Genomic DNA, 13,050 nt, shown 5'->3' with positions numbered 1-13,050 from the left:
TTTTCCTTAATATATTAGGTACAGTATATAGACGGAAATTGAAACGTTAGTCCTACCACTGGTGAATGTTGCAACTGTTCTGCCCAGAGACATTGTGGCTCTAAAGACACTGTCACTGGCATTGAGCCAACATGGCTTCCTTCCCGTGTAAACAACAACAGCATCAAGTAAACGGGGTTTGAGTGTAGGCCTATTACCTCGCATTTGGTCCGTCTCTTGGATTTCGCAAATAATATGCAACTACAAATAGTTATGTAACCTACAACGATGTGCCGAAGGTGTTTCTAGTGAGTATATTGCGTTCCCCCCAATTGTAACTCGCGAAATAATATTTTTTGAGGCCAACATTAGCATTAGTTAACTAGACAGCTAACGTTAGCTCGCTGGCTAGCTACCACCAATGATTTTGAAACAGCTAGCTAGCCGGCAAGTTATCTAGCGAAACATGGTGTGAGTTTTTAAACGGTTGATGCTTGCTGTGATATTTAATTGCTTACAATCATCGTATACATTTGTTTAGTTTGTTTAGTTTACATACAGTAGCTACGTGATAGCTAGCTAACTAAAGTTAGCTAACGCCTGGTCTAATTTGCCATTGCTTTCTGAACCAGAAGTACATATTAGCTTTTTTATCATTGCCAACGCTGGATTAAAGTGATCTCTCATTTGTCCACTTGGATGACACCAGTGTTTATAAAAATGTTTAGCTAGCTAAAGTCAACTGACCGTCTTAAATTTAACTACCTAGCGAGGCAACTCGTTAGCCAACTACCGAACATAGCTAGCTAGCTACGACATTTGTTTTATTTTAGCTAGCTAGTAACTAACGTTAGTAATGTGGAGGAAGGCCTGTCAAATCTAAGGTCAGTTGATACGATTAAGGAGTATTTATCATTATTACAGTACCGGGCATACCCCATTCCATGGTAGCTAGCAAGCTAACATGTCAGTTATTTAGGCCTTTCTAGTTTTAATTAAACAGTTTAACGTTACCTAGCTAGTTAGTAGGAACAACCTAACTAGCTAGCAGGGACAACCTAACTAGCTAGCTACTGGTAAATCAAATCAAATCAAATGTATTTATATAGCCCTTCGTACATCAGCTGATATCTCAAAGTGCTGTACAGAAACCCAGCCTAAAACCCCAAACAGCAAGCAATGCAATGCAGGTGTAGAAGCACGGTAAGTTGTTAGATCAAATAATTACCAGTGAGAATACTGAATGTCTTACAATCAGCTGAATATTTTCAGCTGTCTAAGTAGCTAGGGGCCTGCAAGTGGCATTTATGTGAATACATTTCGCTGGCCACATGATGATGTAGCTAGTCTTGAAAAATAGTTATCAATTGTGATAATGTAACCTTCAACCCCAACAGATTATTGTCCTTCAGACAACTCAACATCCTCCTCTCCGCTGGGTAGCTCAATAGCCATGTCATCGCATCAGCCCACCAGTTCAGCCTCCAACAGTCCCACCAGCACCTTTGGCTCGCCTTTCTCAGTCATCAGCCCCTCACTGGGCTCCCCTGGTGTGGCACCCTCCATGGGTTATGGGCCTATTAGCAGTAGCCAGGTGAGAAACACACCCAGGGTCCTTGTTTTGCTTTCATCTTTGCATTTAAATGATCCTACTCTGTATGCGTTTATTCTCTTGCATTATTTCCAAGCTCAGACTACTGCTGAAGTTTGTTGCTGCGCACAGAAAGGCTGACATTTAGGCTAGCCTACGTAGCCTAGATGTTTATTTTTTTAAATCAGTCATGATAACAGCATTGTTATATATATATATATTTTTTTTCACTTTTTGTTTGTGCACAGATCAACTCTACAATGGGGATGCACTCAATCAGCAGCTCGGATGATGTCAAACCCCCGTTTGGCTTGAGGCCTATGTCTGCACACAGCCCTGGGATAATGCTCTCCCAGAAACGCATGTGTGCCATCTGTGGAGACCGCTCCTCTGGTGAGTGCTGTGCACTAAGAGCAGGGTTAGTAGAGGTGAAACGTCGGGCCGGGGACTTATTTTAAATCCCTGGCCATTTCAGAGAGGATAATCCTTTTTGTCAGCTGTCTTCAGCTGTGTGTCCTGACCTCTCCCCATCAGTCTAACCAATGTTCTTTACTGGCCTGTTTGATTCTATGTCACTATATAAACAATAAAGGCACTTGAAACGCTGCAGATTCATTAATTAGTGAAGCTCTACGTAACTGCTCATCAAAAAACGAAATCTGTCCTCATTCCTACATAGTGTATACCGTTGCCACGGTAATATCACGCTACCAAAACATCATGATACTTAGAATACCGTAGTACTGTTTCATATGATACTACTGACTTTTTGTTTATAAATTCAGTTGAATTTTAGAAATAGTCACTAGTCTCTTGTATGCGCAGGTCACGTGTGGCAGCTGTGACCTGCGCATACTGCTTCTCTTAGCTTTCCCTACCTGCCCGCCCCTCACTCACCTGCTTCTCTTAGCTTTCCCTACCTGCCTGCCCGCCCCTCACTCACCTGCTTCTCTTAGCTTTCCCTACCTGCCCGCCCCTCACTCACCTGCTTCTCTTAGCTTTCCCTACCTGCCTGCCCGCCCCTCACTCACCTGCTTCTCTTAGCTTTCCCTACCTGCCCGCCCCTCACTCACCTGCTTCTCTTAGCTTTCCCTACCTGCCTGCCCGCCCCTCACTCACCTGCTTCTCTTAGCTTTCCCTACCTGCCCGCACCTCACTCACCTGCTTCTCTCCGTCCATTCTTAATGCGTGACACTGGCGAGTCTTCTGTTGTTAGATTTCTTACATTGGAGCAGCGAGCAATGTTGATGTACTGTATCATTTCATCGCCTGTTATAACCAAGAGCACAGACCAGTCTGAGTAGACTTCAAGTTCACGGTCATGCAGCTGCTGAGTGTCAGAGAGGGAAAATGGAGGACCGCTTGGCGACAGGCATCCTTGCTGCTTTACAGCAAAAAAAAGTATTGTCTCTAAAATATGTCCCATATTACCAGAGATGCCTTTTGCGCACATTTTATATAATACATAATACAAATAAATAAATTGCGAGCCATTTTAAACTAATACCGGGTTACTAATTATTGTTTTGATACCAAACAATGTTGTTCAGTCATGTTACCTAGCTAGCTAACAACCTGGTACCTTGGCAGTAGGTTTAGGAGCATTTTGATTGGAACAGGAAGAAAGGGAAAGGGTCTGCTACTCATGAGATGTGCTTCAAAAGGTACGATTCATATACTGTTGGCCTGATGGAAGACTAAACTATATCAACAAATCTATTTCTTTCTGGTACTCCTTAAATTCTGTTTGGTGCCGAACGTTTTTAAAATTTGGGATCAGTGTGTGTTGTGGGAGACAGCAAGTTGTGTGTGTGTGTGTGTGTGTGTGTGTGTGTGTGTGTGTGTGTGTGTGTGTGTGTGTGTGTGTGCCTGTGCCTGTTATCTGAAGAGTTAAGGTTTCATGCAGTGTTTTCCTCTTACTGAGACAATGACTTGCAGATCATTATGCATGTACAGTATATCACTGGAGGTTGGTAGCAGCTTATTGAGAAGGACGGGCTCATGGTAATGGCTGGAGCAGAATGGTATCTAACACATGTTTTCTATGTGTTTGATGCCATTCCATTTGCACAGTTCCAGTCATTATTATGAGCCGTCCTCCCTTCAGCAGCCTCCACTGATGTATATTCCTCCAGACAAATCACAGGTAGGCCTTTGCAAAACTTAGCAAATCAGACATTCTATGCAGTATTCTATTATACAGTGATCAGTGTGACGCTACATTTAATGTGTTGTATTGAGTAGAAGTGTGAATTCTTAGAAAACGGGAACAAGCGTCTGGGGGATGGGGCAAACAGGATTCTAGGTCACTGATTGAATATCTTTTTATTTTTTTCATTTTAAATGTGTTCACTGCGGTATTACTTTTATGAGTTTATTCATGTATGAATGTGTGTCTGTGATAAAAAATAAAAAAAGGTTTTGTTTTTAGCTGGCCTGGTGTCGTATCGTTTTAAAAATGTTGGTGTGACAAGTCTCCCCCTTCCCGCAGGTAAGCACTATGGTGTGTACAGCTGTGAAGGTTGCAAGGGCTTCTTCAAACGCACAGTGCGCAAGGACCTGAGCTACACCTGCAGGGATAACAAAGAATGCCTGGTGGACAAGCGCCAGCGCAATCGCTGCCAGTACTGTCGCTACCAGAAGTGTCTGGCTATGGGCATGAAGAGGGAAGGTAAGGAAGGACTGAACGTCTGGCTATTATCATGAAGAGGGAAGGTAGAGAAGGACTGAACGTCTGGCTATTATCATGAAGAGGGAAGGTAGAGAAGGACTGAACGTCCGGCTATTATCATGAAGAGGGAAGGTAGAGAAGGACTGAACGTCTGGCTATTATCATGAAGAGGGAAGGTAGAGAAGGACTGAACGTCTGGCTATTATCATGAAGAGGGAAGGTAGAGAAGGACTGAACGTCTGGCTATTATCATGAAGAGGGAAGGTAGAGAAGGACTGAACGTCTGGCTATTATCATGAAGAGGGAATGGAGGGACTGAACATTTGGAGCAGAGCCTAATGGTTTTGGGCCATCCATATTTTTCAACTTTGAGAGTTTGTAGGAGTGCTTTTGAAAGGGCAACATGAAAAAAATTGGAGGGAGCGATTGAGAAATGTGTTTTTTATACCTGCAGAATCTCAAACTTGACTACATTTTCTTTAATGAATTACATTTTAAATTGATTTGATTTGTGAAGTAGGCTGTTGTAAAATGGTATAGTTCAAAGGCCAGAATAATTTGATGAAATGATTGAATTATGTTGAATGTAGACCTAGCCCATTAAAACCTTTGATAACTTCTATTTGATCATTGGATTGTGTGGGGGGATGATATGTTGTTTTCAAAGTCATTAACAAAACAGGGGGAGAGCATATGGGGGTAGGTTCATATAACTAACCTCTCTCTTCCTTTTCTTTTCCCCTATTCTTTCTCTCCCTCTTTCTATAGTGGTCCAAGATGAACGTCAGAAATGTAAGGATAAAGACATTGGGAGAATGGAGAGATGATAAATTATATGATTGGATGTGGTATTGAGAGAGTGCAATTAAATAACAAATGCTTGGCACACACTGGTAGGTTAATTCTCACAAAACATTGGCTAAGAAATGAATGCATTGTTATATGAAAGTATACCAATTTGACCTTTCACCCTGTTTGGATGAAGCCTAACAGGAGTTAAGATGGGCACAACTTCCTCCTTTCCTTTCGTCTGTCACTTTGTCTTTTCTAACCTTGTGACTCCCTCCCGCCCCTCTCTCCCTATTAACCCACGCCCCTCTTCCTGTCTCCCGTCGCTCCCTCTCCCCTCCTGGCTCTGTGGTGTGGTTGGATGCATGGCGGGGTGCAGCAGTCCAGGAGGAGCGTCAGAGGATCAGGGAGCGAGAGGAGGGACTGGAGTGCAGCAGTGCTGTGAACGAGGAGATGCCCGTGGAGAAGATCTTGGAGGCAGAGACGTCCGTGGAGCAGAGGGCGGAGCTCCACTCTGATACAGGCTCCGCTGGTAGCTCTGTGAGTATACAGGGCTATACTGTTGACTGGATCAGTATTAGGGTTGCAAAATTCCCATATTTTCCAGAAATCCCGTTTGGAGGAGTTTTTCTGTGTTTATTCCTAACTCAGGGAGTCCTCCACCCGGGAAAGTTTCCGGAAATTTTGCGGTGTCAGTTAAAGGAGTTATCTGCCTCTAATTCCTAGCCTACTACTCAGCTCTTGGGATGAATGTTCTTTAAAAACGTTACATAAACTGCTGTCTCTTTAGCATGGCGTTTAAAAGTGTTTTCTTTCCTACTTGTGATTATTGCATTATTTCTAGCTTCAGCATTGGCTTTTAGGGTCTGTTATTGCATTTTATGGGATTTATCTGTTTTGTGTTTTAGCCCCATGATGCGGTGACAAACATCTGCCAGACCGCAGACAAGCAGCTGTTTGCGTTGGTGGAGTGGGCCAAGAGGATCCCTCACTTCTCTGAGCTGCCCCTGGACGACCAGGTCATCCTCCTGCGTGCAGGTACCATTGTCTGGAGGGAGGGAGACATCAGGAGGCTGGATGTGATATGCACTGTCTCAAAGAATAGAGTTTACAAGTGATGTTCTGTTCCCGTATTCATTCGAGAGGCAACCAGAGTAGTGCATATGATAGTGTACATGTATCTACCAGTGAGGAGCCCAAAACGACTGATCATAGAGAAGGAGCTGCCCCTATTATTCCTAACCGCTATCAATTGTATTACATGCACATATATCCTGCTATTATAAAACAAGACCATATATATCCTGCTATTATAATACAAGACACATACATTAGAGTGTCTAGTTTGAGAAACAGACACCTCAATCCTCAACTGGCAGCTTCATTAAATAATACCTGCAAAACACCAGTCTCAACGTCAACAAGTGAAGAGGCGAAAAGAGATGGCTCCTTAATTATTTTTTGAATATTTAAAATAATAAGTAACATTTAAAAATAAAAAATGGTTTAGCACCCACATCTGTGGTTGGGGGGGGGGTTTAATATATACGGTACCAGTCAAAAGTTTTCAGACACCTACTCGTTCAAGGGTTTTTCTTTATTATAACTATTTTTCTACATTGTAGAATAATAGTGAAGACACATGGAATCGTGTAGTAACCAAAAAAGTGTTAAACAAATCAAAATGTTTTATATTTGAGATTCTTCAAAGTAGCCACCCTTTGCCTTGATGAAAACTTTGCACACTCATGGCATTCTCTCAACCAGCTTCACCTGAAATGCTTTTCCAACAGTCTTGAAGGAGTTCCCACATATGCTGAGCATTTGTTGGCTGCTTTTCCTCTGCGGTCCAACTTATTCCAAAACATCTCAATTGAGTTGAAGTCAGGTGATTGTGGAGGCCAGGTCATCTGATGCAGCACTCAATCACTCTCCTTCTTGGTCAAATAGCCTTTACACAGCCTGGAGGTGTGTTCAAATCAAAGTTTATTTGTCACGTTTTGCTGAATACAACAGGTGTAGGTGAACCTTACAGTGAAATGCTTACTTACAGGCTCTAACCAATAGTGCAAAAAAGGTATTAGGTGAACAATGGGTAGGTAAAGAAATAAAACAACAGTAAAATATACAGTAGCGAGGCTATAAAAGTAGCGAGGCTACATACAGACACCGGTTAGTCGGGCTGATTGAGGTAGTATGTACATGTAGATATGGTTAAAGTGACTGCATATATGATGAACAGAGAGTAGCAGTAGCATAGAAGAGAGGTTGGTGGGTGGGATACAATGCAGATAGCCTGGTTAGCCAATGAGCGGGAGCACTGGTTGGTCGGCCCAATTGAGGTAGTATGTACATGAATGTATATAGTTAAAGTGACTATGCATATATGATAAACAGAGGAGCAGCAGGGGGTTGTGGGGGGCACACAATACAAATAGTCCGGGTAGCCATTTGATTACCTGTTCAGGACTCTTATGGCTTGGGGGTAAAAATTGTTGAGAAGCCTTTTTGTCCTAGACTTGGCACTCCGGTACCGCTTGCCATGCGATAGTAGAGAGAACAGTCTATGACTGGGGGTGGCTGGGGTCTTTGACAAATTTTAGGGCCTTCCTCTGACACCGCCTGGTGTAGAGGTCCTCGATGGCAGGCAGCTTAGTGCCAGTGATGTACTGGGCCGTACCCACTACCCTCTGTAGTGCCTTGCGGTCAGAGGCCAAGCAATTGCCGTACCAGGCAGTGATGCAATGTCTTTACTGTCCTTCGTCAGGGGGCTATTGTAGCAGAAATGTCTTTACTGTCATGGGGCTATTGTATCAGAAATGTCTTTACTGTCCTTCGTCAGGGGGCTATTGTAGCAGAAATGTCTTTACTGTCATTCGTCAGGGGGCTATTGTAGCAGAAATGTCTTTACTGTCAGGGGGCTATTGTAGCAGAAATGTCTTTACTGTCAGGGGGCTATTGTAGCAGAAATGTCTTTACTGTCCTTCGTCAGGGGGCTATTGTAGCAGAAATGTCTTTATACTGTCCTTCGTCAGGGGGCTATTGTAGCAGAAATGTCTTTACCGTCAGGGGGCTATTGTAGCAGAAATGTCTTTACTGTCAGGGGGCTATTGTAGCAGAAATGTCTTTACTGTCAGGGGGCTATTGTAGCAGAAATGTCTTTACTGTCAGGGGGCTATTGTAGCAGAAATGGTTTTACTGTCAGAGGGCTATTGTAGCAGAAATGGTTTTACTGTCAGAGGGCTATTGTAGCAGAAATGTCTTTACTGTCCTTCGTCAGGGGGCTATTGTAGCAGAAATGTCTTCACTGTCAGGGGGCTATTGTAGCAGAAATGTCTTTACTGTCAGGGGGCTATTGTAGCAGAAATGTCTTTACAGTCAGGGGGCTATTGTAGCAGAAATGTCTTTACTGTCCTTCGTCAGAGGGCTATTGTAGCAGAAATGTCTACTGTCCTTCGTTGGGAGGCTATTGTAGCAGAAATGTCTTTACTGTCCTTCGTCAGGGGCTATTGTAGCAGAAATGTCTTTACTGTCCTTCGTCGGGAGGCTATTGTAGCAGAAATGTCTTTACTGTCCTTCGTTGGGAGGCTATTGTAGCAGAAATGTCTTTACTGTCCTTCGTCGGGAGGCTATTGTAGCAGAAATGTCTTTACTGTCAGGGGGCTATTGTAGCAGAAATGTCTTTACTGTCAGGGGGCTATTGTAGCAGAAATGTCTTTACAGTCAAGGGGCTATTGTAGCAGAAATGTCTTTACTGTCCTTCGTCAGAGGGCTATTGTAGCAGAAATGTCTTTACTGTCCTTCGTCAGAGGGCTATTATAGCAGAAATGTCTTTACTGTCTTTCGTCAGGGGGCTATTGTAGCAGAAATGTCTTTACTGTCTTTCGTCAGGGGGCTATTGTAGCAGAAATGTCTACTGTCCTTCGTTGGGAGGCTATTGTAGCAGAAATGTTTTTACTGTCCTTCGTCAGGGGGCTATTGTAGCAGAAATGTCTTTACTGTCCTTCGTCAGAGGGCTATTATAGCAGAAATGTCTTTACTGTCTTTCGTCAGGGGGCTATTGTAGCAGAAATGTCTTTACTGTCCTTCGTCAGGGGGCTATTGTAGTAGAAATGTCTTTACTGTCAGGAGGCTATTGTAGCAGAATTGTTTTTACTGTCCTTCATCAGAGGGCTATTGTAGCAGAAATGTTGAAATAGCCGAATCCACTCATTTGAAGCTCCACTAATGTAGATTAAGTGAGCAACAAGCATTCCATGGTCTATCATTTGATACATGATAGACTCTGGACACAGTAGCAAATGCCCCAGAGGTTGTTGATGAGGTCTCTCCTCCTCCCTTCTCTGATCCTCTCTGCTCTTCCGTCCTGTGTATCTGTCCCGTCCCTTCGGTCTCTTCTCCCTCCTCTGCTCCTCTCCTGTCTTCTCCCCTCTCTTTTTCTTCTGTGTGTGTCAGGGTGGAATGAACTTCTGATCGCCTCCTTCTCACACCGCTCCATCGCTGTGAAGGACGGGGTCCTGCTGGCCAATGAGCTACACCGGGACAACGCACACAGTGCAGGGGTGGCGGCCATCTTTGACAGGTAGGCACACAGTGCAGGGGTGGCGGCCATCTTTGACAGGTACGCACACAGTGCAGGGGTGGTGGCCATCTTTGACAGGTAGGCACACAGTGCAGGGGTGACGGCCATCTTTGACTGGTAGGCACACAGTGCAGGGGTGGCGGCCGTCTTTGACAGGTAACCTTTGTAGGTTAGCAGTAAAACCTTGAAATCGGCCCTTGCTTTGACAGGAAGCCAGTGCAGAGAGGCTAGAGTAATATGATACAATTTTTTGGTTCTAGTCAGGATTCTAGTAGTCGTATTTAGCACTAACTGAAGTTTATTTAGTGCTTTATCCGGGTAGCCGGAAAGTAGAGCATTGCAGTAGTTTAACCTAGAAGTGACAAAAGCATGGATTAATTTTTCTGCATCATTTTTGGACAGAAAGTTTCTGATTCTTGCAATATTACGTAGATGGAAAAAAGCTGTCCTCGAAATGGTCTTGATATGTTCTTAAATTAAATTCTGTGATCATCATCATGTGATAACACGCTGTAATTGACCCCCACAGGGAGAGTGTGCAGAGTGCTGAGGTGGGAGCCATATTTGACCGGTAATAACCTACACACACACACACACACACACACACACACACCACACACACACACACACACACACACACACAGTGTACATCTATGTAGACAACTCTCTCCACCTCTCTTTCCGGCCTCCTGTAGGGTTCTCACTGAGCTGGTCAGTAAGATGAGAGACATGCAGATGGACAAGACAGAGCTGGGCTGCCTCCGAGCCATCGTCCTCTTCAACCCAGGTGCTCTATTGTTACCATTAGTCCCTCGTACACAATGTTACCTCTGCACCTTTACTGTTAATAACTGTTGTGTCCCTCCCTCAGACGCTAAAGGTCTGTCCAACACCGGAGAGGTGGAGCTCCTGAGAGAGAAGGTCTATGCTTCACTGGAAGCCTACTGCAAGCAGAAATACCCCGAGCAGCAGGGAAGGTAGGCATTCATGTGCTTCATGAATTAGTACTAGTATCTCATTACATTTGTATTGTGTGTAAAACAATACATACTAATCTGCTCTCCTGTGGTTGTGCTGCTAACGGACCCTGGAGTGTTGCTGCTGCATTCATGTAGCTTATTAATGTCCCGTTATTTCATTCCCTCACTCTTCACCCCTCTCCCTCAGGTTTGCTAAGCTCCTCCTCAGGCTGCCAGCACTGCGTTCTATTGGCTTGAAGTGTTTGGAGCACCTGTTCTTCTTCAAGCTGATTGGTGACACCCCTATCGACACGTTCCTCATGGAAATGCTTGAAGCACCTCATCAGTTGGCATAGAGGTGGTAGGAGAGGAGAGGTGTTCTGTGGCCGGGGTTAGATAGCTTGGGTCTGGGAATTTGCTGGAGTGGGACTGCACTTTTAGTTCTTTGGGGAATTCAGCATTTTGTCTCACTGCTGTCTGGGTTATGCTATTTAGTTCACCACCACATTGTCTCTTTCAGAACATGCATCCCCAAGACTTGTGATCTACAGGCTGGTGCTATATATTAATATAACTTCTTGAATAACTGAGATTAAAAAGTAAAGTATTTTGTAAGAATGGGAACCTTTAGTTCCCGTACTCTGGCTAATCGAAGCTACAATCTGGGTTTCTGTTTTTCTATAACTATGTTAATAAATGCTTTTTAGACAAACCCCAAATGATCAAGTTAAGTGATAAGTGATCTCCCCCCGTAACCTGTTTTTAAATGAAGGTAACCTGGATGCAACCAGACTGTCATTCTACCTTTTTCATTTTTTCATTGGAACAAAATCTTTTAGAAAAAAACTTGAAAAACATGTTTTATTGTCAAATTTTGGGCAAGTACATTACTGTACCAAGCAAGCGCTCACTGCGTAACATGTCTGACTTTCAGCTCCTAGTGGTTTTGTATCCCTCTCAGATGACCAGAAAGCAACCCATTAACAATAAACCCGGGATACAGAAGGAGTAGTTGAATCACAAGGGAACACGGAGCAGACTTGTACTGACTGTGTTGACCAGCTTTATTTGTCTAGTAATGTGCTGTTAGCATTGTTTCTCTTTGCTGTTTTGTAAAATGTAATCACCTTGCAGGCAAAAAGATTGAGCTGCATTGCACATTTTTGCTATGTACTATTTCTACACCATACAATACAAGTCATCAAATGTCTGGCCAGCAAACAGTCTTTTGGTGCTGATATACGACAGACATTTGCCATACTTCATTGCAGCCATACACCAAACTGCAAACACGAAAAATTATGCAAAAAAAATTAAAACTAACTCAAATGTTGTAAATGTAGCAATACAAAAATGAATACATATGCTTTCTTTCTGCTTGACAACTTGTCTGTTCTGGGGATTTTACAAAGTCAATCATTCTGTTAGAAAGGGAATACTCCAATATGTCATTTAAGGTACTGTGCAAAATTTGTTCAGGGAAAATACTATATATTGATAGGTTTGAATAATGAGATCAGGAGACAGACACATGATGTAATAATTGATATGTGCCCTTGCTATTAGTTCACCAATTGTATAGAGCAGATCATATCTTAGGTTGTACTGGATTCCCTAAAGCACTGTTTCTACCTGGTTACAACATCATGTATCCTTTGTCTTGATCATGTCCACATTCTGATTGTGCCCACATTTTCAGACCGGTGTAGATGATTTAAAAAGGCATTGTGACCAGATCTTCCTGACCACCCCGAAGGTAGTTAGGCACACATTGTGTCTGGATATCTTACAAGTGTAGACATATGGACAGTGAATCCATTTAAATCACAATTATAACACCTTCTAAAATATTGACATTTAGCACCTTTTGTCTTATGGCATCAATGTGTGTCTTAAAATAAATAAATGTATATTATTTTGAAAGAATAGCTCTCAAAAACATTTGCATACAGGGAGGGACCAGGAAATCTGGTCACAATGCAATTCGTGGATAGATACAAGACACATTTTACTACCATGTGGAGACATGTTTCTGAGAATGTGGACACGATCAGGACAAAGGACTGGGGTTTGCACCAGGTATAAACAAGGATTCACACATTCAGCTGACTCATCTTTTTGAATTGTTCTGTGCTTTCTGTAGAAGTAGTTTTTCCTGTTTCCTTTTTTTTGAGCTAGTTGTTCATCCTCTCCTCTCTGCTTACAGTTTATAAAAACACAAACTGTTATCATGTTTAAATATCCATGACACCTGTGGACATAGACACATTAAACAAGACCAAATAGGAGTTTTGTGTGATGATCATGTGTGAACACCTGAACAAGGGTATTGGTATGTGTGATGATCCTGTATAAACTCTGGAGCAGTTTAGTGATCCGTGTGGATAAGTGAATTACAGCTTGGCTAATGTGGACTGAAAATAAAGAGGTTCAACTTTTCTTGTCCATTTCAATGTTTCTTTGTGGTTTGTATTGGATA

The 13,050-nt window shown here is 42.9% G+C and overlaps 1 protein-coding gene across 3 annotated transcripts; it reads left to right on the top strand.

Moving 5' to 3' along the window:
• The first annotated feature begins 108 nt into the window (after nt 1-108).
• On the top strand, nt 109-13,018 carry LOC118370426 (retinoic acid receptor RXR-beta-A-like). 3 transcript variants are annotated; one of them, XM_052514114.1, is made up of 13 exons: nt 110-287; nt 1,089-1,182; nt 1,377-1,573; nt 1,819-1,963; nt 4,062-4,241; nt 5,010-5,033; nt 5,410-5,570; nt 5,939-6,068; nt 9,486-9,612; nt 10,142-10,183; nt 10,308-10,399; nt 10,484-10,589; nt 10,780-13,018. In XM_052514114.1, the coding sequence occupies exons 3-13, from the start codon at nt 1,433-1,435 to the stop codon at nt 10,925-10,927; spliced, it is 1,296 nt and encodes a 431-aa protein (XP_052370074.1). In that variant the 5' UTR covers nt 110-287; nt 1,089-1,182; nt 1,377-1,432; the 3' UTR covers nt 10,928-13,018. The 3 variants fall into 3 exon arrangements, with proteins under 3 accessions (XP_052370075.1, XP_052370074.1, XP_052370073.1); XM_052514115.1 differs by lacking the exon at nt 1,089-1,182 and having other exon boundaries at nt 109-287; nt 5,413-5,570; XM_052514113.1 differs by lacking the exon at nt 1,089-1,182 and having other exon boundaries at nt 112-287.
• Nucleotides 13,019-13,050: the final 32 nt, after the last annotated feature.

The sequence above is a fragment of the Oncorhynchus keta genome, unplaced genomic scaffold (genome assembly GCF_023373465.1).
Source record: "Oncorhynchus keta strain PuntledgeMale-10-30-2019 unplaced genomic scaffold, Oket_V2 Un_scaffold_1526_pilon_pilon, whole genome shotgun sequence".
Classification (NCBI taxonomy): domain Eukaryota; kingdom Metazoa; phylum Chordata; class Actinopteri; order Salmoniformes; family Salmonidae; genus Oncorhynchus; species Oncorhynchus keta.
The sequence above is the reverse complement of the archived record's forward strand: the minus strand, read 5'-3'. Positions and strand labels throughout refer to the sequence as shown.

What these genes read in the sequence shown, in the direction of transcription:
- LOC118370426 (XM_052514114.1), top strand. Translation starts at nt 1,433, where the DNA reads ATGTCATCGCATCAGCCCACCAGTTCAGCCTCCAACAGTCCCACCAGC. An exon ending in GGCCTATTAGCAGTAGCCAG is followed by an intron (nt 1,574 to 1,818) that starts GTGAGAAACACA and finishes GTTTGTGCACAG; the next exon opens with ATCAACTCTACAATGGGGAT. An exon ending in CTGTGGAGACCGCTCCTCTG is followed by an intron (nt 1,964 to 4,061) that starts GTGAGTGCTGTG and finishes CCCTTCCCGCAG; the next exon opens with GTAAGCACTATGGTGTGTAC.